Source organism: Galendromus occidentalis, unplaced genomic scaffold, assembly GCF_000255335.2.
Source record: "Galendromus occidentalis unplaced genomic scaffold, Mocc_1.1 scf7180000077527, whole genome shotgun sequence".
NCBI lineage: Eukaryota > Metazoa > Arthropoda > Arachnida > Mesostigmata > Phytoseiidae > Galendromus > Galendromus occidentalis.
The window spans coordinates 1,862,717-1,886,774 of NW_003805515.1; the positions used below are offsets into that span (position 1 = coordinate 1,862,717).

The window sequence follows — 24,058 nt, forward strand, 5'->3', positions numbered from 1 at the left end:
CTAGCTCACGTTCTCCGTAGGATCCGTCTCTGTGGTCTTTTTATCCTGTTTCTCGAAGTATTCCTTCTTCGCCTTGGCATCTGGCTTTATTGTATCCTTGCCCGGCCTCCAGCCAGCGGGACACACTGGAATTATGGAGCAAGATGTTCCTAATGAGCAATCTCAAGACTAGCGGCAACGATTGCGCTCACCAGTGCTGCGCCCCGGTTCTCTCTTCGAGTCGTGACATTTCAAGCTTGGAATCGAGTTTGCGGATTTTGATAGGAAAAATAGTATGATCCGAGAACCCCGAGACACTCACCCTCTCCATGAATATCGGTGAACTGAAAGGCTTGAACCAGACGCAGTGTTTCTTCAACGCTGCGTCCCACCGGCAGATCGTTTATGGTTTTCTGCCTAAGTCTCTGTTGGCGGTCGATGATGAACAGTCCCCTGAAGGCGACTCCTTCATCTTCTTTGAGGACGCCGTACTTCCTCGCTATAATTTTCGTTCCGTCCGAGATGAGGGGGATATCGACGGCGCCAAGACCACCTGAGCACATTACTTGGTTTAGATTCATTTCGGCATACACAATAAGTATAGCTCGCGTCAACTCAGGATTTCCAATCCAGGAACAAGCCTGGTGAGGGGTGGGCTTCCTATCGTCCCCGATGTAGTGACGATCCAGGACAATATAAATCTGTCGGCGCTCTATACGTTTCCGCTTGGAGAGATCAGATGCCAAATAGGACCTCTACGCTCCTCTGAAGTTCAAAGCCTCGAGGAATCCCTCGGAAGCATTATTATCGATCGCAGCTCGGATTATTCAATGGCCTCGGGGCTGAACGACGGATGTTTGCGTGATTCATTAGAAGAAGGAGGCCGCAATTATATTGCAAGCGGTCGGCTACACCCTCAAAGACCGTTCCCTGACAGATGCGTCCGTCGGATGCGTTCATTTTGTTTTGCGAGTGGTTCGGCGCGGTGGTGCTGTTCCACGCCGACTACAGCGGAAAGTCGATAGGAAAGAGAACGTTCGAAACGCGATTATTGAAGGTGCCTGGCAGTTGATTCGCGGCTTAATGCGTGCCTAAGTGTTCAGATGGCAAAGTACCTAATACAGTTGGTCGTGCTCGGTACACAAGCTGTCGGTCGAGCTTTCGCGCGAGCTGTCCGACAGGAGATCCAGGCCAGTCAGCAGGCAGCGGAGAGAATGGGTCACGGCAGGGCTGAACGAGCCGCGTTGAATGCCAAGACCGGAATGAGCCTCGAGGAAGCCCTGCAGATCCTCAACGTGGGCAAAGATCTGAACCCCGAGCAGATCGAGAAGAACTATCAACACTTGTTCGAAGTGAATGACAAAAGCAAAGGAGGAAGCCTCTATCTGCAATCGAAAGTCTACCGTGCGATGGAACGAGTGCGCGAGGAGATCGCCATGAACAAAGAAGCTGAAGGATCTAGAACTAGAACTAGGCGAAGCGAGCAGAATTGACCCCGGAGTAGAGTTTCGGATGTAAAAAGTGATTCCGGAGCTGGCAGCTCTCGCTTGCAATAGATTCTCGCACATCTCGATGACTTGTTACTGATCGACTGTTGTACATATTGCATAGTTTCTTGTAGGCTCAAATAAAGACGATCATCGCTACGATTTAAATCGAATGTGTCGTAAGAATTCGAAAAGAACAGCGGAGTGTGTCGCTGCCCTTCGAAAACTCCCCAATCGCTCTATGGGAGTTTAGTGGTAGCGTGGCATCGGGAGAATTCCCATGAAGTCGGTCGGTCATATCCGCGCGCTTCTTCCTCGAACTCCGCGCATCTACCTATCTAGAATGTTCTTTCTACCTTTGCACACATCTACCTTCAGATGTGTGCTGGGCCTACCTTCTTTCTTCGGGGTGTTCGTGAATGCCAGATGACAGAACTGGGAGTCGCACGAGCACGCCAGGATCTCGCACTCTATCTCTCTGAATTTTTTCGCTGCTTCGGAAAACGCCAGGATCTCAGTCGGACAAACAAACGTGAAGTCCAAGGGGTAGAAGAACAGGACCACATACTTCCCCACGTAGTCGCTGAGCGCGATGGTTTTGAATTCCCCGTCGATGACAGCTGTAGCCTTGAACTGAGGGGCTGGGAACGTGATTCTCGGCGCAGAGAGTCTCGTCACACTGCGAAATCATCAACCGCCAGAATTAGCTCCCGGACAAACGACAAGGGGACTTGAAGGAAAGCGTGCCACGCTCCACGTACTCGTTTCGGAAATCCAGGAGGTCCACGGGCTGCGCCTCCCCGTGATGATCCGCCATCCCCGGAGTTTCTCGTTCGTGCTGCTCTCGAACGAGATCCTGAGCTACTCCGGTCGCCTTCTGGATCTCCCTGAGGATCGCTTCGGTGATCGGCGCCTCTTGCACTTGCGCTGTTGTTTGCTGCTTCTCCGGTTGAGGCAATCCACCTGAAGGAGCTACTCCCGGTTCGGTCCCACCTGGGACTGACGGAGGTTTCTGGAGGCTGTCGCTGCTATCAGCTTTGCCCGTCGACTTCGCCGCGTCTAGTTTCGTGGACTCTATGTCTGTGAAACATTCGTCCGCTCCGGGAAGTCTCTTCTTGCGAGGCAGAGGCTTCAGGTACAATTGCTGCTCGATTATTATGGGCGCCTGCTGGGTGACGCAGGCGGATCCCATCTGTTCCGACGTACGTCGAGACTGCGATCGAGAGCTCCATCCGCGCTTGACCGTTGGAAGGGGTGTGCCTCGAATCGAACCAGGATTGCCGATTGGAACAGCGCCGCGCCGTCAGGCCGGGCATTCCTGGAAAATCGAAGTGTTCACCATGCCCAGGACGAGTACGGAAGCGGTGTCGATTTCTCTCCCAGCGCGAACAAGAAATACGCGCGGGAAGATATTGGCTCCACGATTTCCGCTCCGACTGCCAGAAGCCCCTGGAGGCAGGCACGTCTCCGTCTATTAATTATTGATCTCCGCAACTAAGAATGTCTAGATCGCTTTAGTGACCTCGTCCTTGAGTGCCTTCATTTGGGCTCGACCGATAAATATGCCTCTCATTATCAGTAGCCAATCGATGCTTCTATAGTGAAATGTCGTGCTCTTCCCAGATGGCGTCATCGGAAATTACGTTCTCAGATCTATCCACAAGCGATCCCGTTCAAGACGGGGGGGACGTGCCCCCCTCCGATCACCTGAAATTCTTGATCGAAACGAGAGGAGAACTCGATATTGTGTTGAGCCGGATCCTCGATGGGCGCGGTCACGACGCCTCGACTCCAGCCCGGGTCGCGGCGAAAGTCAAAAGCTGCGTGGATTCTCTCGAGGGGATCACTGATTTGGACACGGAGGACTTCATCGCCACCACTCACGGTCAGTGGAACTCGATCAGGTTTTTCTTCTATCCTTCTTCAATCGCTATATCGATTGGCTCTCGATCGATGGATCGTTCGATTAAAAGGTCATGATCCTTTTTCAGAGTTCTTCAAAGTACTCGCGCTGTACTCGAACTTGGTGGCAGTTTTCGAGAACCAGCCGTCTGAAGACGAAAGTTCACTGAGCGCTCCACTCGATGAGAGCATCGCGCTCGCCAACAGGATAGTGGCTCACGATTTCAAGCTCGAAGTAGACGAACGTTTCAGAGAAATAAGCGAAAGCGTTCTGGAGATTTGTTTCTTGAGACAAAGTCACTCTCTCCGTCATTACGTCGCGCTCATAAAAATACACAATCGACTTCTGGAGAAGATCGACGATGCTCGGGTCGTGAGCAAGGCTCACATCGCCGCGCTGGTCCATAACATGGGCAAGCAAATCAATCATTCGCTCACTTCTGATCAAGATCAAAATTGGAAATTAGTGTTTTTCCTTATCAAGCGAGTGTTTTTCCTGTCGAGCAAGTGCGAATTCATCTCTGCCGATCGAGACTTCATCGGAACGGTCATGAGACTCTATGAGACACGCCTAAGCGATCACCCGCTGAGTAAAGCGATAGAGAACCTTGAACTGAGGCTCCTCGTAGATTTCGAAAGTCTCCAGAGGATCCCGAGGGAAGAACTCGGCATAGGATTTGTACTACTTTGCTGCGAAGTCTGTGAGAACGCCGTCGGGACAGACAGTGAAAAACCGCTGATCAAGTACTGCGTCCGAGAGATATACAATCATGCGTCCGACATCGTCAAGTTCATGTTCTATCGTGTCGGGAACCGTCCCTTGTTTGATTATTGTTTAGGTATCTTATGCAAAAACTTGAGAAATTCTGAGGATCTGATGGTCCTCGATGAACCCGACCCTGCTGGGTGCAGTCACGAGAAACGACTACTCCGTGGTGAAGTTTGCAGATATTTCGACAGGAAGAACAAACGCATCATCGACGAGACCCATATGTTCAGAAAATTCGAGGAGAATCCACGAAGTGAGGAATCGAAAGAGGCTTTGCGGTCGTTTTTCACGAATGCTCTCGAAGGGTCACCGATCAGTTTGGTCGCCACTGAGATCCGAACTAGAATTACGCCTTGCACTCCCAATTCAGCTCTATTGTATTCTTTAGTTTCAACTTCCTCTTCGCGTGATGTCTTTAAGACTATAACGCTGCAGGATGCGGTCGATACAGTGACCGAAGCCGTGGAGATCGTCTGCGCTAATCCGAGCAACGACTGCTTATTCCTCTCGGCGTGCAGTCTCTTCTCCTACATGCGGGATCTCCCTTTGAAAAATATAGAAAACGTCGCCATCCAAGCTCCTGTGGTCAAACTAAGAGATATTGTCTCCCGAATATCGCAGAACGATGTTTGTAACGCATTTGGTGCGATAAGTCTGATTGTATTCACTCTTGGGACGGACCTTCCCAAGTGGTTGAGTTTACACACCCCGATGCACGAGAAATACTTCCGATGGTTCGAAAAAAAAGTCGATCATGATCAGTGGATGAGTACGCTGCTCTTTCTGAGCGGAGACGAAGCCTCGTCGAGACCGGTGAATTCGTATAGTAAACCACCCGACCGAAGTAAACCTCCAATCGAGGCTAAATATTCGAAAGAATCTCAAGTCGGTGAGCTTTACAAAATTGTCGCGAAACTAGAGTCAAGTTCCCAGCGAAAACTGAGCGCCGAAGAAACTCAGATACTGAAGATGTGCATTGAAAAACTTGAGTTCATACTGCAGCGAGCTGGAGGCTCATAAAACACAGCGAATAGGGCGGCTGTGGTCATTCCGTTCAATACTTCGCATTGATAGCAGTTTCTTGGGATGAGGTCAACCGAAGCCCTGTAGTGTATCACGCAGGATGACTGTGATATGTGATATGTAGTCAGGTTTTAATAAACACATGTCTTGTAAGGTTGTTGTGTTTTCTCGAATCTTACACTTATCGGCGAAAATCATGGACTTATGCTTGCCGATGATGAATCATCGGCTACTTGAGCCGCGCGTTCCGATCTCTTTGCAAATGCCGGGTACATGGGGACGCTGTCGCTATCTACCGGAAAGCACCCGCGAGAGGGAAGTGCGCTCTGGCGAGTGAGTTTCGAGCCAGCAGTCAGTTCCGATCTTTCATTAGGCATCGATTCGAACGACTCAAAGGAGTTCCGGCTGATAGCGAGTAGCGAATTGTATCCGTGAATTCCTCTGATAATCGATACCTCCCTATTGATAGAGGTGTACTCCGATCAACATGTGAGAGAGCCACGTGATCGGATTTAGAGGAAAGTTCAACTATTTCTCGGACTTGACAGCTCAGATTTGATCTCTGGACCATGGTCAGTCTCGGGGATTACGATAACTTCTCGGTGAGTCTGCTCAGGGAGCCCCGGGTCTCCGAAGTCGAGCCCTTCCCCGTTAACCAGTCACATAAAAGAGTCGGCACTTCTGCGTTCGAAGGCAGAGTCATATCGGTTCTCTAATCGTCATCGATCAATTCATTCTTCGGCAAAATGCTGAGGTGTATATGCCTTGGCTTCGTGATGTGCTTCAGGCCTTTCTACTGTTGCATGGTAAACCTGGAATACTCTTTCAACTTTCTCTTCGAAAATTTACCCCTCGTCCCGTCCCCATCACGGGTGAAACTCTCTTGCCGGAACGATAGCTTCTGTAAATACCGGCAGACATGAGTCACGCCTGGAGGACTCACGAAACATCGTCGGGATGGACTTCGAATTAATTTTTAGTTCGAGGCAATGTACTTATCGGGAAATACAGCGTTTATTCTGATTCCAGGGCAACATCTCGGAGCAGCTTCTGGAAGCGAACGATGACCGTGCCGCGTCCGAGACCGCCTTGAGCGCGAATCTGGACCTGCCGAATAACAGGGTCCAGACTAGCGCTGTGATCGTGTTTCAAGTGTTCATGATGGTGCGTAGATGTCTCCTACGTGTGCCTGACGTTGGCACCTAAACCCACTGACCCATCCGCCCGAACTCGAGGGTGCGCTGTCCAGCAGCATACTGACCGACCCGTTCCATTTCTTGCAGATCGATCTACTCGTTGCGGCGTTCCTTCTGCCGTATTTCCCAGACATCCCGGTTCCTGTCTTCTCGTTGATCGTGTATCTACATTGCGCCGTTTGGGCTCTCACGTTTATCCTCGACGCCTACCTTCGGAAACAACATGCGCTCCTCTCCTGTTACGGCTTCATTAATTTCTATCAGAAAACAAAGACACTCCGACGGACGTCTTTGAACATTATGAGTTGCGGTAAGCAGTCGCGGTTCATGGATGAGCTGCACCGCTCGTCTGATGAGATTCGTCCATTCCCATGTACAATGGTGGGAGCGACAATCAAAGTATTTCTCTTCGCAGGCTCGATTCTGATGCTGATCATCAGTGTGGTGATCGCCGACTACTGTGCTCAGCGCTCTCAATGCCCGCCGGGCCTGGATAGTAAAGTTTATCTCCAGATGGTTATCGCTCTCGAAACGATTATCCTGCTCCCGGTGTACATTTATTATTTGAGTAAGTTCGATCCATGCCGCTTTCGTTCGAAGTTCTTCCGAGAAGCTTCCTTTCCATTAGACTTGAGATCGTTTCCGTAGATGCGCCCGATCAGTGCTCGCACAAAGCACTAAACCGACATCCTCGATTAAAATTTCTCCTTATCCGCAGAGCTTAATCACGATTTCCACAGTAACAAGGCCCGACCCGATATCGAACCACCGAACTTCATCACGAGCATCATACAAGACCAGAACGGCGTAGAGATCGGATTCCGGTAAGCCAATCTGCAGCCACGATTGGGAGGCGTACAACGGGATCTTGATCTAGACTCGTATTCGTCACCGATGAGCTTCCAGCGATACAGAACTCTATGAGAAAATTAATTTTCTTGTGCTTGTACGATTTCAGCGACAACAACGCTATTGAAGACACTGTGGAGAAACAATCTGACATGATCCGCTATTTGACACAATACAACACGCATCTGAAACAGAAACTCGTTCGACTGAGCCTCGAAGTTCAGAATTCCAGGAGGAATGACCTTGTCGACTACTGAGCTAGAAGCGTGAGAAAGCGCGTTCTTTCCGGCGGTTCGGAGCTTCGGTTCCCCTCCCCCCGAGACTATGGTGCCAAAGTTCAAAAAGATAACGACTGTATACACATAGATTGACGGTCTAGAACGACCAGCGCTGAAACGATTACCTGTCCCACCGTTGCCCGTTGGCACCGAAGGGAAATCTTAATAAAATGAACGAAAGACTTCTTCATGAATCATCATGATCTTCTTTAGATCGATCACTTCCAGTGTACTCGCAGCGTACTGGTTTTCGGTGACATTCACTTATTCACAATATATACATGAAGAGCCGATATCGTCCATCGCAGATATTCCAGCCTCCGACACATCCGAGCGAACCATGATAGCATGGACGGTGGACCGAGGGTTGAGGTCCCGCCATATCGAGAGCAATCACGCTTGATCGTTGCTGCATATCTGCTGTAGGATGACGGGTGCGATTTTGACGTCTCTCTCACCGGTACCGTAGAGATCTGCGTCTCCATCTTCGTCATCATCGTCGATTTCGTCGTCGTAGAAGCGAGCCAGTTTCGAGTCGTTCGCCAACAGATAGATGCCGAACATGCATACACAGTTCACAATGCACGTTATCACCGGCATTCCGTGTAGTAATTTGTTGAGCCGCGAAAGATCGTATATCCAGCAGTTGCCGAACTGATTACAGCTCTGCTCCCAGAAAATGCACGAGTAGTCTATGATGGCGCTGTACGCGAAAGGATACGGTATAAAAGCTGCAAAAGCGAGAGACGTTTCATCATCCTCGTTGACGACTAAGTTCACTAACTGACACTCGGCGATTCGTTGTGGAGTATTCTCAAATAAATTCGCGTGACGTCCGCCTTATGAACCTCCTATGAACTCACCGAAAAGACAACAGACTCCTTCAAAGACTCCGAGAGCGAATGTTTTGTCTTCTTTATCCACGCATCGCATGGGTAGCAGAATGTGAGCGACTTGGAGCAAAAACGCCAAACAATACATCGACGTCAGCGTGATGATGTAGAACATGAATTGTCGAGTGCATTCAGGAGTCTCTTCGTTACATCGCCCCTCGACCGCGAGGAGAGGTTTTTCGAACGGTTTCTCTTTGAGATGATATTTCGCGCATTCACAGTTTTCGTACCGCTGGAATGGAATGCAGATATTTCACGTGAAGGAATGCCAGACGTATCGACATACCCATTCTCTAGTCGTTACGCTCTTCTTCAACGTATGACAACAAGGGTCCGATCCATGAGACTCTTCAATTTCATCGAGAACAAGATACTCACATCGATCGTGGGATCAAGAGCGCTGACTATGCTGCTGTTCGCTCGGCAGCCGGCGAAACAGGGAGAGAAATAGGTGGTAGATCCTATGCACACAGGATGGAAGATGTCGGACGAGCAACTACAGTTGGCGTTACAGCGGGTGAACATGTCGTCCCTCGAGCTTGCTTCCCCAGGTCCTTGTGTGTAGTCCGGCGGCTCGCACGAATAAAGGAGTAGACTCGCGAAGAGCAGCACGGTGACTACTTCACAGATGAACATGAGAAATGTCAACGTTTTCGGTCTTGGTTTGACGTACCTGCAAAGATCGACGCTCGAGTTCCGACCGGGGGATGTTCCTCTCAAAGATTTTTTCTTCCTGTGATAAGGACCTTCTTTCTTCTAGTCCTCGGACTCCGGACCAACATGCGGTGCGGGGACTCACCTCACGAAGACTCCACCGAGGGATGTCGTCAGAAGAGCCACGAGCAGCGGCACCGCGCCCCCGTAGAGGGAAGCGTCAGAAGCCGAAACTCTGAATTGCTCTTGGAGGTACTTCTGCATGTAGTTGAAGTAGCCCATGATGCCAAACCATTTGAAAACCTGACTGCACAGGTGCAGCGTGTAGATGGGGTTCATGATGAGTCGCAGAGTGTTCTGATAGATGTCGCTGACCATGTCTCTGTAGGAGAGCACCTTGTCCTTCAGGCGATTTTTGATTTCCGGAGCTGAAGACGGCCGCAGCTCTGTAGACTCCCCGTCTTCCTCGTCGACGCCTTTAATTTTCGTCTGCTCCTCTCCAAGGCACGATTTTCGTCGGATGCCGGGTCTCCGCATCTTTTTCGGGAAGAGGAGTAGCGGGACCGAGAAGAAAATCATGAAAAACGAAAGAATCGCGAATCCCATCCACCACGCTCCTATCCAACGAGGGTCCTCGTGGTCGTAGTCCGGTGGGTATTCCGGCTCCTCGTACTTCTGCAGACAATACGATGATAGGAGGAAGCCCAGAATCGGTCCGATTCCTCTCATGAAAGCCGTGATCGTCATGTACGTGGGCGCGTGCTTCTTCGAAACGCTGTCGTCAAGGTAAGAAGTCCCAGCGGAATAGTACACCGACGCAACGATGCCGTTCAAGAAGTTCGACGTGAACAAAAGTATAATCGAAGGAACGTTCTCCTGCTTCTTCTCGTTGTAGCACTCGATTCCGACGACGGAGATTTCGTGTTCGTTACAGAAGTCGATATCGTCAGACGTCGGTTCTAGAATCTGATTCGTTTCTTCGTCGAAGTAGTCGTTATCGGGTCCGTAGATAAAATACGGCATCGCTCCGAGCATACTCGAAACTCCCGCCATGACCATGGCGCCCGCAGCCCAGCGAGGTCTGTTACCCTTGGCACTGAGGTATCCGATGAGGGCGCTGAACACTGGGGAAACACGACGTTTTTTTCTTACGCAAAAACATGGGGACTCGTTGCCGAAGACGAGCATTGCCCGAAAATTTTGGCGAATCGTACGCATCCGTGGAAATAGGTACTCATAATAAGCTCGGAGCACTTGGGAAGTGGAACCGAATACTCACGGATTGGACCGAGATTATCCGCCATGTTCACCACCGATCCCGTCGACGAACTAAATGCGAATCTCTTCTCGAGAGTGTTGCTGATTCCGACGAAATACGAATAATAGGCCCCCTGCAAGATGCCGAGAGCCGAGAAAAACACTGTATAAACGATTGGATGCGCGAACTTTTGCATCCATTGCGGATGCCATGATCCGAGACCGCACAGACTTGAGCGGTCCATTCCGTGATTGTTGAGTTGCCTCACTACGATCAACGTCTTGCAGCGGCAAGACTTGCTATCGATGAAGCACCTCTAGTGGCAAGAGGTTATCATGTCTCTCGTTCTTGAATCACTCTCGAAGGATTAGGAGCTTTGTCTTGGAAGTCTTCAACGACAACGCTCCGCTCTTCGAGAAGCATATCGAATGTTTTAGCCTTGACTCTGGCCGATAGATGCAATCCGGCTGCGTTCTGCTGAAATCGACCTCGCTCGGGATTTCAGGAGCCGTCGCCCGGCCCGTGGACTCCGATAATTTCGACAGCCTTGCTCTCTTTCGGTGTCAGAGGTGAGCGGTACACTACGTAGCTCTAGCACGATTCCGTATCGCTATTCCGGAAATTCTTCGTTGTGCCCTCAGGATTCACAGCTGGGTCAAGGGGTCACGCCGCACGCGCCAAGAAGCGCGGGGCTCCTCCCCGGCTGATTGAAACACGGAGACGTCATCGAGTTGGATCCGTCCATCTGAACAAAGCCATCCCCACCGTTCTTGTCGATGGTATCTAATCTCGAGGAGTGCTTCCCGTGACGTCTTTTGACGTCGGTCTGCTGGTTTAGCTGGATCTCTCTCGGATCTTCGCTCGCGCTCTGTAGAAGATGCTGTCACGGGAAGCTCGAAAATGAGCGGCTCAAAGTTGGAAGTATTTCCATCATATGTCAATCATGTAGGAAAGCATTTTCCCCTGTCGTCAAGGATGGCGAGGAAACGTCACGTGCTGGAGAATGACGACGAGAGAGCAACAGCCGTCCTTTGAGCTAGGTGCTTCAAACTGATCTGTTTCCCTCTCTGTTCGACCTCAGCAGAACTCGAGCTCCATAAACCTGTCCCGCTATCCGATGCGCTGCCTCAAACGAGAACCAGCGACAAAATGACCCCCCGTGTGTTGTTTCGTTTCCTTGAGCTCCGCACGGAGTCAACGCAGCCGGAAGAACGCTCAGGGACGCGTCAAGCATCGCCCCAGAGTGATATCGATTTTCCCATTCGAACACTCACTCAGTTGTCGCGCCGGTCCGATACCGATGCTCTCCAGTCCGGTTCCAGCTTGAAGCAGTTCAGATTTTAGGTCTTCTCCGATGGTCTCTCTGTTTCCTCAGGCTACCGGGGTTCTGACGAGACGCTCGGCGCCGTAACTCTCTGAGCATATACCCCTCAGTCGAACCCTCTCTGCATGAACGGAGTCAACCTCGTTCCATAGCGGAACCGAAGCGTCACCTACGTATGCAGAGTCAGCGTCCAGTGTTCGGAACGCCGTGTCCATCGATCTTAATCGCCAACGTCGCACTTATCTCCCGGGTTGGGGTCGAAAATATTGATTAGAAGTACCAGAGACATAATGTTTCTTCCCGATTGTGGAATTCGACGCCGACCAGCATGCTTGGATCTGCGTCGATATCAAGCTCCCAGACCTGATGAGGCGAGAGCCTTGACGAAGCCAAGCGAAAGCCCGCCAAAATATCGGCTGAGAGTGAGCCGGATCCGGCTGTTCTTTCCCGAGAACTCGTTTGAAGCGGAATTCTCTCTGACTCGCCTTGAGTGGTGAAGAATTTTCTCGCTCGCTTATCGTAAATGATGATATTCAAATTTATTTTTCCTCAACGTATACTCCTTTTCGATACAGCGATACGTTTTCGTGTGTGTTCGAATATATACATCTGCTCATGATATATACAATGACTCTGAACTCTCTGGCGTTAATAAATATTTACAGATGAGAAAGTTTTTGGGATAAGGATGAGGTCGGCCCAGGGTCCAACTAGCGAACCCCGAGCCGGATGAGGATGACGAGTGAGGATGAATAATGCATGATCTGATAGATGAACGGTGAGATCATCGGATAGAACTACTCAAATTACAGTAGGTGTCGGAGAAGAATTTACTTCTTGGGGGCGGCCTTCTTCGCTGCAGCGGGCTTCTTGGCGACCTTGGGCTTGGCAGCAGCCTTGGGGGTGGCAGCGGGCTTCTTGGCAGCCGCGGGTTTCTTGGCCTTGGGGGCGGCGGGCTTCTTGATAGAACTCTTGGGGGCGGCGGCGGCCTTGTCGGCAACGCGGAAGGATCCGGACGCACCGGTTCCCTTGACCTGCTTGAGGGCTCCCGAGGTGACGCCACGCTTCAGAGCCAATCGGAGGTGGGCGGAGATGGCCTTCTCGTCCTTGCCGACGTTGAAGTTGGCGGCGATGTACTTCTGGATGGCCTGGCGGGAGGAACCGTTGCGTTCCTTGAGGGTAGTGATAGCCTTGGCGATCATCTCATTGTACTTGGGGTGGCTCGAGGGCTTCTTGGGGGCCTTGGGGCCGGCGGGCTTCTTGGGGGCAGCCTTCTTGGTGGTAGCCTTCTTTTCGGGGGTGGCAACAGCCGGGGCGGGGGCAGCGTCTTCAGACATACTGACTTTCGTGAGGTTAGCGAGAAGCTGAGAGAGAACGAGGTGCACTTGTTGACCGCTGGGAGCGAACTGAGCCGCAAGCTCGTTTGGCGCCCGATGTGAGTGTTTCCGAGGCACCTCGGCGTGCTGTGCCGGGCCCAGACAGAAGCGCCACCGCTGACTGGCGCGGTCGTCAGCTCTAGTTTGTGTCTCCGTTCGTCTTTCAACCCAATTTTCTGAGTATCTTGATGGAAATACATGAGCTAGGATATCCTCTCGCGATAGGGCAAGGATTCAACTTACGCACCGGAAAAAACCGGCTCGATCGGATCAGCGGTTGACCGCAAGGGTGCGGACATTGTTTGAAGAGCGCTATTTCAGGGAAAAAAGTTTGATGTTTATGGCTGAATTCATTGATTCTATGAAGCATTTTGCTGCGGATTCTTTTTGCATCCCATGCAGAATTTATCAGCTCGTCTTCCACAGTAGACACGATCGACATCGGTTACTCCGAACGCGAGTTATTTCCGAATTTCCAGAGCCTGGTGCACTCGTTTCGCGGCTGTGTTAGACTACCATAGGCCAAATTAAAGTGTGAATTTGATTGGTTTCGGGGAGTTTCCCATCGGGAATTTCATGTGCAATGAACTCTAAGGAAATCATCTAAATGTTTCGCCAAGTGCCATCGAAATCCGTCGCGTGGTTCTCGAGAAATTGCGAAAAAACCCTGTCGGCGCAGTGGCTTCGGGAAGCCTGTATGCGACAGCGTCAACTCGCCATGGCGTCACTCGGGCCGCTGAACATACCATGGAAATTACCTAAAAATTCCTGCAAATTTCGTGCATTTGATTCGTTAACAAGGTTGTCTTCGACCCATACTCCGATCGTGGCAAGTTTCCACATAATTTTACAGGAGGAACTCGCAGTAATTAAACCTGCTCAGCCAGAGCTACGGGCTGTGGCAGCGCCCGTAGTGAGGGTCGCCTGGACGCTCCGACTGCGTTCGTCAGTCATCTTAAATACTTTTCCAACGATTGGGATTCGCTGGAACCCTGGGAAACTTCAATATTTCTCCCTTTCCCATACGGAGGGGAAAATCTTCCGAGGGAATTTTCAGGACTAGCTCTCTGACACGTTGCGGCAGGCTGATTCATGACGCTTGCGTCGCGTCGGCGCTTCAATAGAGTGCTCCCAGCCTATAAACAGAGGCATACATCGCGCTTCAAGACACAGTTTGACCAATCGCGATGACACTCCGCGTATTTTTCGGAGGATGAGGAGTTCGCGCTTCCATTCAGAGCCTCGTAGCTTCGCTCAGGATTCGGACGAGAAGTCTGCGTTTCCATCGCTTCTGATGCGATGCCTGTGATCCGACTCGGCGGAGTCCCGAGATAAGGGGGATTCCCGGCTGGTGGGAATTCTCCCGAAAGGGAGAAGTCCTCTTCCAAAGATGAGAATCTGTCTGTGGGTGCGCTCTTCCCTTGTGCATTTCCCGTGTGGTGTGTTCACCTGCGGATATACGATCCGACCAGGCGGACGCTGTGATGCTGTCGCCTATCGGCACCCGTCCTCGAAGGTAGAAGAAGATGGCAGAAGAACAGCAGATCTCTGGAGAGATTTCCTGTCACGAGAGTCGCGGTCCGTGTTCTCTATCACAGCCGAACGAAGTTCTTGGAACATAGGAACTATTGAGAGGCATTCGAGAGGTACTCAGTCGGTGCGTTCCAACCGAGGTGGTCCCGTGTCCCAACGTGCGGAAGTTCGGTAAGCAATGGCAGGATTTCGGTTCAGTGGAACCCCGATATGGGAGCGCGAATCACAACGGCACCAGTCCGGCTCTAGATGTCTCCCACGAGGAATGGGAGCGATTTATTTACAAACCTAGCTGTACAATGAAGTCGGTGACAGAATTATCGATTCTTTGTGATGCGTTCTTCGCTCACGGGAGCAGCAACGCTGGCGCCGGCGCCACGTCGGCACCAGCGAGTGCGTCGTTCTCGGGTTTTGTGTTCGCCGCGTCGTGAACGAGTTTCATGGATTCTCTTCAACCCACTCAGAGGGTTTGTGTTATGACCACAGAGCTCCTTGTGCTGGCTCCGTCTCCGAGCCAAGGTTGATCCTGTGACCAGTCCGGGTAGGACGACGGCAGGCAATATGAAGCTGGTCTACTTATGATGAGCTCGATCGTATCACCCGAGGCGGCCACCAAGGGAACCGCTGTACAGCATTCCATGTTATGAGTCTTGTGGTCGTTAATCTGAAAAGTAATTCGAAGTTCACTCCTCGCTGCCGTCCCGACTAGAGCTCGGTGCACTGAGATTACGAGATCGCGATGATGAGCGCGAATCAAGAGCCGCTTCACCGCCTGCTGCTGCTCCTCCTCATCCTCATCGAATCGAATTGTTTTCTGCGCCTCGAAATCTTGCGGTCTGAGGTTCGGGACAGAGGATCGGCGAGTGAGTCAGCTGAAGCGGCTCGGATCTTCGGCGTTAGAGACTCACCTGCAGTATACGGTCGAAGGGTCTGAGAAGACCGCACATGTCAGCAGGTCCCTTGGGTCGGATGCGATTGACGTAGATACCTCTTTCGAAGAGGCCGTCTGAGATCGAGAAACCGAAGTCGTCGTATATTTTGTCCTTGAACAATGTCACGCGGTGCACTTCCACTGGAACCGGCATCGGTGGCGGGATATCCTGAAGAAAATGCGCTCGTCAGGAGCGCTCTGCGACCTCATCCGATCCGTATGCGGTTCTGCCACCTACCTGTAGCCCGAAGCCGGGAAGCATTTTCGGTGGCTCGGGATACGAAGGAGTCGTTGAAGAAGTTCCGCCCTGACTGCTTCCACCCGAAGGCGCAAGATCGATGAAAGACGAGATCTCCTCTTGGAATTGGGATTGGAATCCGAAGAGGTCGTCGAATCTCGACGAGTTCGACGCGGGCGAGGGGCTTTTGTTTTGCGGTGTCCCCGACGGAATGCCCAACGAGCCGCCGATGGCCGCGGATGGCGACGATGACAAAGTTCCACTCAATTCATTTTCTGCCATCTGTAGATTCCTCTCGATTTGCCTGAATAGTCGCGACTGACCACAAGTTTGAAGATCTTCGAGGACTTTCATCCAATCCGAGGAATCGACGTCGGAGTTCACGGAGCGGCCGCCGGGATTGTGGGTGTAGGCCGGTGGGTTGTAACTGAAGCCGGAGGGTCCCGCGATCTCCGGAGGACTCGCGGTCATCGATGCTGAATTCGCTGTGAAGGTTCCGAGAGAAGTGATTAGAGATTCGGTGCGACATTGTCGGAAAGAGAATATACGTACGGGTTTCGGCATTTCATCAAATTCAATTACCGATATTGATCCCTCCAGCACTTCCGGAGCGTGACGGCGCTTTCGTTGGTGACGATTGTTGACCCAACAGCTGGAGACTGTTCAGAGAGGATGAAGTTTCTCTACTTTCTTTGGGCGGGAGAGGCGGCAGCGGTGAAGGTGGAGATTTCAAGTTGCCGCAAGGTCTCCGATCGATCCAATCCATCGCATCCCAACGACTCGGTGCGGACTTCGCCAGCTCTTGACAGGAAGGTGGTAGACCGGCCTGCCATTCCCTGATGGAGCTCCAAGCGTCTTCCGAATGATCCAGATCTGTGGAAGTCGAAACTTGGACAATTTCCGACGTTGTATGCTGGACCGTATTCTAAAGAGGACGATATCTTGGAATGACGTCGTACCCGCAGGAGGCTGCACTGCTGGCACTATGGGAGCTGGGCTCAGGGGCGGGGGCTGGTTGGCGAAGCTGGAGTTTCCAAATTCGCCAACGAGTCCCAGCTCTCCACGGCACTGTCCACGCTGGGTATCGGTGTTCCTGCGTAGAGTCGTTGGATATAGTGTCTGGGTTCCATTCGCGGAGATTGAGATGGCGGCGGACGTGACGACATGGAGGAAGCAGCCGACGGAAGTGGACTCGACATTTTGTCTAGGTCATCGAACGCTGCAGAAAATGTTCGTTAGAACTAGAGTCGTCTCTGAGGAAACAATAAATTCCTGTGTTGATAAAATACCGAATGTGAGAAGGTGGATATTCACCTAATCGGCCGTATTTGCACTTGGAAAGTTTCAGCGTCGCAACATCGCCCGAGTTTTGCAAAAGCATGATCGCGTCGTTCAACGTTTTTCCTTTCAGACTCGTCCCGCTGATGGCGAGGATCCGATCGCCGACGTGGAGGGCTCCAGTCCTGAAGTTCCGGAATTTTCAAATTCAATTTTCAATTTTCAATTCAATTTTGAATATTTCTGCTGAATATTTCTGAGATTGCGCTCGAAACCGCAGTGCGTGGCCGCACGAGACGATTCTGCTCGCGCTGCATCTCGAGTAATGGCATGCATTCGGAGCGCACGGATACGTACCTCTCAGCTAATCCTCCCTTCGTCAGTCCGGAGATAATGATGGGATCGTATGGCTCCTCGGTTCCTGATATTGTGATGCCGAGCGGTCCTCCGTTTCGAGCTACTTCGACCGTGTACACGACGGCATCGGTCTCGTCGGGGAAATCTGGAGCGGAAATATCCCTTGCAGGATCGAGTCGAGTTCCTTCCTTCTCCGAATCCTCCCTCTGACAAAATCTATTGTAGGCGAGCTCCTTTGAGCTCGTAGTATAGCGACGTTCGAGCCATTGAGTTTCTCTCACGTACCATTGAAGTGTTCGTCCTTACGGATACGAAGCTGCACGACGCCCTGGCTGTTCTGGAGAATTTTCGCTGCCTCCTCTATGGAGGCGTTCTCCATCCGAAACTGATCGATAGCAAGTAGCTTGTCACCTCTCTGCAGGGTCCCCGATCTGTGAGCAATGCTCCCTCGCCGAACGTCCGATATTATCAAAGGCTCGCCGGAGCTCCTATCGCGGGGTGCTGTGGACATGAAGAGCGCTTTCAGAATAGCGTCAGCCCGGCTTGGTTTCACCCTTATCGTATTCAGAAGAAACTATGTATATTTGGAATATGTAGATACTACCTATTTCTACTTATAGGAAGATACTACGTCTTTCTACGTTTAGGTAGATACGACGGATTACGAAGATGATAAATATTGGATTCAACAAAATCCATTATCAGTACAATAATAATCACATTACATACGATCGATACTATAGATGGGAATAGTGGGTATATTTGTCCGGGGTCACTAACCGGTGATCGTTATTCCTAATCCGGGTCCCTTCTTCTCGAGTTTCACAGTGAAAGTTCCGCTGGAAGCGATGACGGACTCGACGACATCGAATTCTATCTGCAAAGTTACTCTCGGTCGACTTTTGAGCAGGAAGCGGTTCAGATCGTCCGTGGTGAGAGATTCGACTCGTTGATGGTTTATTGCTAACACTCGATCCCCGACTTGGATGACGCCCGACCTGGAATTTCGCCTGATAATTCCTCCTGTGTTCTCTTGCTCGTATAGGGATGATACACACGAACGATGGGAGGTCGAGAATGTTCGTGGGAAGGAATCGCTAAGGAGCGAAGAGATCCGCGATTCGTACCTGTCGGCAGCTCCACCCGGAACGATGCATTCCACGAAGGCAACCCGGTCTTTGCTTCGGAGAGTCAGTCCGTATCCTCCTTTCTGGGGCTCGGTAACCAAAGTTATCTCGATACCTTCCACATGACTTATGACATGTTGTGATCGAGTTCGATGGAGTTCATAACCCGGAGGGACGAATACGGTGCTTGTGGGAAGAAATCAATATTCTGTCACGCACTTCTCTCGCATCCGACTCGTCAAAGGGATCTCGAGACTGTGAATCGGCTCTTTTCTCCTGATTCTTACTCTCAACCAGTTTCGTCTGCCTTACCTATCACCCGAAGAATCATGACTGGGACGCCGTCGTTGACCCGAGCTAGACACGCTCGGTAAATGATCGGAGTGATGTCGTCGGAGACTGTATTGCCTTTTTGGCGTGACGTTCGTATGATGAGGGGGAATAGGCGGTAGAGGATAGTTGGAAGACGACGTACTTTGGCCTCCGATGGACGACAAGGTATTATAGCTTCCGGAAGTTTTGATTTGCTGCTGCTCCGCGTATTGTCGAAGGAGTTGTCCGGCTGGGAGTATTTCCAGACGTAGAACGCTGTCGGTGCCTTCCTGGAGCATCCGTTGCGCCTCGGCCGCCGACGCGCAGGCCAGATCCAGACGTACACCGTCGATGGCCAGAATCTGATCCCCGACGTGTAAGGCCCCGCAGCGTTCAGCGACACTCGCCTGCCGGATACTCTCGATAACAATACCTCTGCCGGCATTGTCTAATTGCGTGAGCGTTGCCCCCAACCTTGTGACTCCAGTGTGCAATCGATCGATTTCAACTAGAACGGGCCCCGACGCGTTCCGGACCGCATCCATAACCGAAACGTCATACTCAATGGTGAGCAGAGCCTGTTTCTCGATTTGCTTGAGCACCGTTTTCGCTTCGTAGAGGGTGGCCCCCGTCAAATGCACGTTGTCCACAGCTATGAGGCGATCGCCTGGCTACAAAGTTTGAAGTCGTGTTTGATCAGCGGGCTCGGGAAAGGTTTATGGGGAAAAAAGCCCGACAGAACACCGTACATCAAAAGTCGACACCGAACCAGCGAGTGAACGTGCGTGCGGAAAACCTTCTTCCCTCCTACCTTAATGGTTCCCTCTCTGTCAGTGGGGCCTTCGGGTCTAACGAAAACGATCGTCAAAGGTCGAGACTTTAGATTGTCGACGCACGAACCTCCGCGTAGCAGGAATCCGAAGGAGCCGTGGACATCTTTTTCAAGCTTGATCTGGATGACTTTTGGACAAACGGAAAGGCTCCCGTCCAAGACGCTGACCGCTGTAATCGGGGTGGAAGGCTCGGTGTTTCCGATGATTCTGACTGTCAGACTTTCTACTCAAAACATGATCGTCAGGGCAAGGCTTCATCCGCCCCACACAGATGGAAAGGTACGGGGGTGCACACACGGCTAAAAACGCATTCGGTCGTTTCAACATGGGCAGTTATTTCCTGAATGCCTCCATTCGCCGCCATTCCTCTCGATTGAATCATTCCCTACATGCCTCCTGCTCAACCAACATCCTTGCCCTCGCCCCTCTTCGTCCTGAGGAGAGATCGAAGCTTCGTTTCTGAGATAGGAATGCCATCCATGCCCATGCGTTCATTTTATGTATGTGGGTCGTGATCCCTATCTTTTGAGAGGAGCGAGAGGAGCACGTTCAGGAACCTCATCTCGACTAACAAATGCAGTCCGTACCTTCAGACTACATAAGGTCGAGAGTTCCGGATTCCAAAAAGCGTCGTGGGAATTCTCATTAACGTGTCGTTTCCCTCTCAATGCTCTGTCCGCGAGAGAAAGAATCTGTCGCTCTGAGAGAGGCGCCGAGGCTTTCACTCAATCAGACACGGAGTGATGATTCACGAACGTCCCTTCCTGTCCTCCCGCCGTGCTTGACATAATTCATCGTCGCCACCCTGGCATCGCTGTGTGTGTTTAAATGCGATCCATGTTCGATACCATTACAGAGTGAGTGGTCGTCTGTCTAGGGTGGAAGGCGGCGGCGGCCACCAGCGCTGCCGCCGTTCCATCCGTCGGTCGTCCCGAACCGGTCGTCTGTGGCCGGCTTCCCCGCTCTGCCAGGGATGCCGGGGTGAAGAGAGATTTCCAGAGCACGCTAGCACAAACATCACATGATAGACGGATTCGGTAAGGGCACGACGAGTCTGTGTGTCTGTCTCGTCTCCGCTGAGCGAACGGGCGGGAGGGTTTGTCGTAGAAGACTGTAGTCTCTCTGCAGCCGCGCGGAGAACATATCTAGAAATATCTCGCTGCTGGAAACACAACAAGATGTCGGATTTCCAAGAGCCACTCGGAGCGGGTGATTTGTTATTTCTGTTTTTATTCGGTTAGTTGCAAACACGACACAGACGACGACGACTATGAGCAGGCGGGCGGGCAGGCAAGCAATCGGCAAAGGTGTTACAGGAATAGCAGCGGCTGTTTATTGAATCACGTTATTATATCACAGGACGATCAAGAGGAAAGTCTTATTGGAAATCGTTGTCTTCCGAGGGGAGTTTTGCTTCTCTGGGAGGAACAACACACTGCTGATGCTTCGGCGGAATTTCTCTCAGGTGACTTCTATGGGACCAGGTGCGAATGGGATCTCAGCCTGAGTCGGCGAAGTGTTCTCAACGGCCTTAGTAGCTTTGGGATTCAACACTCTGTATACGACAAAAGCCGGCCTCGGTGTGCCTAGAAAAGGGAAGGTCCCTCAGTCCACAGCGATGGAGCCAAAGGACCCGGGGGCCAGCTCACATGGGGGTCAATCGTTAATCGTTCCCAGATAACAATTCCATGATCCCGAACAAATTAGTTCCTCAAGTCCAGAGAACACTCAGGCAATCGTTGCGGCAATCGCTGTCTGTGCCGATGCTTCCCCAGCCTCAGAAACGGCACCGTTCTTCTCTTTCCCACCACAAGCATCACGGCAACCGTCCGCCCCGGAATCGGGAAAATTCAGCAAATTCGTACTCACGTGCCGGAGGAATTTCGTATTCGATGTCCAGCACCACTTTGAACTTGGCGCTTTCCAAGAGGCTCGTGACATCATCGGCGCGCATTCCTCGGGTCGAGATGCCGTTTACGCTGGTGACCACGTCCCCGGGAGACAGCATATCCGAGCGGTGGGCCAAGGAGCCTGGATGAAGGTGAGCGATCCTGGGGCAGATCCCACCACCGCGGAGAACGACCCCCCATGATTCCGCTTCGTTCGCACGTTGTAGCTCCACGACCGAGTGGGCCCTTTTATCTTCTGTGTAAACAACATATATGAGCCGTTGAGAGGACAGGCAATCAAGGTCTCATTAGTTCGAAAAACGAGACCGACATGGCGATCGAGTACCTAGATCTCGGAATTTCGGAAAAGGGCGCTTCCGAGCCCTGAAAGCCTGATTCAGAATCTTCTCGGATCGCTCGACTTTTTCTCAATCAGAGAAGCCATGCGATGCATTTCAAAACGATTCTTTAGGACAGAAGTTTTACACGGTGGGTCTGGAGACATGCCCATGACTGCACTGTGATCTCTGAATCTCGGGAGGCCCTGGCTTCCAAAGTAGGAAAAAAAAAAACTTCACCACATCCGAGATGGATCTGCTTCTTTCATTAGACGATTAGACAGTGCCAGCGAAAAGCTGAGTCGGCGAGTAAATGTCGTCACTTTAATGCAGTATGTACCTGGAACGTCGGATTTCTTCGGAGCATCGTCTCGGAAGTGTGCCGTGAATGGCGGAGACGAGTCTCGGTTCCTCCTCACACCGGTATCATCTGAAATGTTGTTCCACTATGAGAATGTCGTTACTTTTCTCTGTGTAATATCATGCGGGATCCTAGACCGAACTTCAAGAATATCGTACGAATAGCCTAGAGTTGTTCATGTGGCGTCCGAGCCGAACCTCGATATCATTGAATTTATCAGCCTACGTGTAAGAGAGCAGGGCATCGATTAGATCGGTCGATCAAAGGGTCTCAGCGGGCGTGAGACAATAGGGTCCCGGAATTCCGAGGAAACGAGCTGTCGGTCATCCCTTGTGATCCACTCCCTCCTATGAAGATACACGGTTCGCTGCACCTTGACGGACTAAACGTTCTTTTTAGCGATGCAAGCCGGAATGTAGGTGTTGAGGGTGGAGCACACAGCTACCCGGTTCAGAGTTCATATTGCGATGGCAACAACATATTTAGCTCGGCAGCCTCGACGGCTGTGTGAGAGATATCCCACGAGCAAATTTTTCTGAGACATTCCAGTGCTGGAAAATGAGACCTCGTCTTGGGTGGAAATCGATAAAGCCGCTTGCTGGATTCATTGCGTGTTTTTTTCTAATAATTGCTCGAGGCAGCGCGACGTGCAGAAACGTGTGTTGCCTAGGCGCAACATCTGCAATTCTGCATGCTCTGCAAGCTGCGCCTCTCGATACACAAGTTCCTCATAAAAATTGAGAGGCAGATGGTGTTCCGAATCGAAGCAGGCCGAGCCGTGTGAGTGAGCAGACGGATAGGCGAGCGAGGCTGCGAGCGGGTGGACAGATCGGCGGTCCAAAGACTGTCTGACTGCGAGTGAGAACCGACGGAGAGACGAAAGCAGTCGAATGCGCGCCAATAGTCAGTCAGTCAGTGAGTGAACGCAGTTTCCTAAAGGAGAAGGCTGCGTCCTCACACATATTCTCCGTTGACCCTAGATTCGAGAAGGCGGTCATCGAACCGCTTCGACATCATGAAGACATATTACAGAGCGGTCAAAGGGCAAATAAACACCCTAATCGCCGAATTCTGCCCACTGCACTAACGCTCGTCCTAAATATCAGTTTGTCCTGTTTTTCGAAGGAAGAGTTCCCTAGTCTTCGCTCGGTGTCGGTCAGCGATCGAATTCACCGCGAATTCCGAGAGCGATTGCTCATTCGGCATCGATTCGGCTCATTCGCGTGGAGCGTGCCCGGAGCGTACGGCGCGGATATTTCACCGAGAAGAAAACCTTGTCCTTCTGGACGGATCGCGAAATATTTGATTGGGCATCTCTTCAAGACAATAGGATGGGAGAGTTTGTACTATTTGTGCCGAGAGCATGGTAGATTACAGGAGGGCAACCCTGTTCGCAGCACATCGAAACCAGCTCACTTTCGGTGTGTGGCATGGTGCAGCTGCCCCCATCAGTCAACCAAGCGGAGCGGAGCCGAGTCACAAATGCGGCTAGTTCCTATATTGAGATCGGGTTATTCTGGCTTCCCTCTACTGGCAGCGATTCTAAGGAGGTGAGTTCGCTCTCAGATCAAATGTTGCCTCGGCCTGAAACCATGCCGGCGCGTCGTGATTCCGAGCGGGAATATACGTATTTATGTTCACACTCCGCGGTTTCGGGAAAGGAGCAGCTAAATCAGCCGAACCCAAGGGGAGAAGTTCGAGACCTCGATTGTTGAGATGTCATCAGAACCATCTCATCCGACTCGTTCTCATCGGAGTATTGCGGTCCCCATCGTCACAACGGAAGGTTTCCATCATTTTCCTCAGTTATTCCAGTTCCGCGCACAACGGCAGTATGAAGCTGTGACTCCCAACTTTGTCAGGCCTCCGAGCT

At 51.5% G+C, this 24,058-nt stretch overlaps 5 protein-coding genes across 5 annotated transcripts; 1 reads left to right on the forward strand and 4 right to left on the reverse strand.

Annotated features, from left to right (window-relative positions):
* Positions 1–11,901, reverse strand: LOC100902661 (peroxiredoxin-1-like). The gene is made up of 5 exons (XM_029112790.1): positions 11,845–11,901; positions 11,282–11,355; positions 1,862–2,145; positions 302–532; positions 1–125 (listed from the first exon to the last, which is right to left on the reverse strand). The coding sequence occupies exons 1-5, from the start codon at positions 11,899–11,901 to the stop codon at positions 1–3; spliced, it is 771 nt and encodes a 256-aa protein (XP_028968623.1).
* On the forward strand, positions 5,463–7,673 carry LOC100901850 (transmembrane protein 192). Its single transcript, XM_003748042.2, has 6 exons — positions 5,463–5,762; positions 6,190–6,324; positions 6,444–6,666; positions 6,772–6,924; positions 7,075–7,180; positions 7,315–7,673. Exons 1-6 carry the CDS (start codon positions 5,730–5,732, stop codon positions 7,460–7,462), a joined length of 798 nt encoding a protein of 265 aa, XP_003748090.1. The 5' UTR covers positions 5,463–5,729; the 3' UTR covers positions 7,463–7,673.
* On the reverse strand, positions 7,770–10,334 carry LOC100902808 (solute carrier organic anion transporter family member 5A1). Its single transcript, XM_029112764.1, has 7 exons — positions 10,310–10,334; positions 10,031–10,154; positions 9,537–9,853; positions 9,176–9,410; positions 8,755–9,049; positions 8,347–8,608; positions 7,770–8,214 (listed from the first exon to the last, which is right to left on the reverse strand). The coding sequence occupies exons 1-7, from the start codon at positions 10,332–10,334 to the stop codon at positions 7,877–7,879; spliced, it is 1,596 nt and encodes a 531-aa protein (XP_028968597.1). The 3' UTR covers positions 7,770–7,876.
* Positions 11,902–12,126: 225 nt separating the features above from the next.
* On the reverse strand, positions 12,127–12,949 carry LOC100902955 (histone H1-delta-like). The gene has a single exon (XM_003748131.3). It carries the CDS (start codon positions 12,947–12,949, stop codon positions 12,443–12,445), a length of 507 nt encoding a protein of 168 aa, XP_003748179.3. The 3' UTR covers positions 12,127–12,442.
* A 2,032-nt stretch (positions 12,950–14,981) lies between these two features.
* Grip (Glutamate receptor interacting protein) lies at positions 14,982–23,617 on the reverse strand. Its single transcript, XM_029112791.1, is given in 15 exon segments — positions 14,982–15,185; positions 15,430–15,621; positions 15,691–16,222; positions 16,278–16,697; positions 16,699–16,909; positions 17,005–17,153; positions 17,326–17,470; positions 17,611–17,826; positions 18,106–18,323; positions 18,453–18,638; positions 18,765–19,435; positions 19,576–19,766; positions 21,467–21,742; positions 22,165–22,254; positions 23,602–23,617. Coding segments are annotated over 15 exon segments (3,717 nt in total).
* Positions 23,618–24,058: the final 441 nt, after the last annotated feature.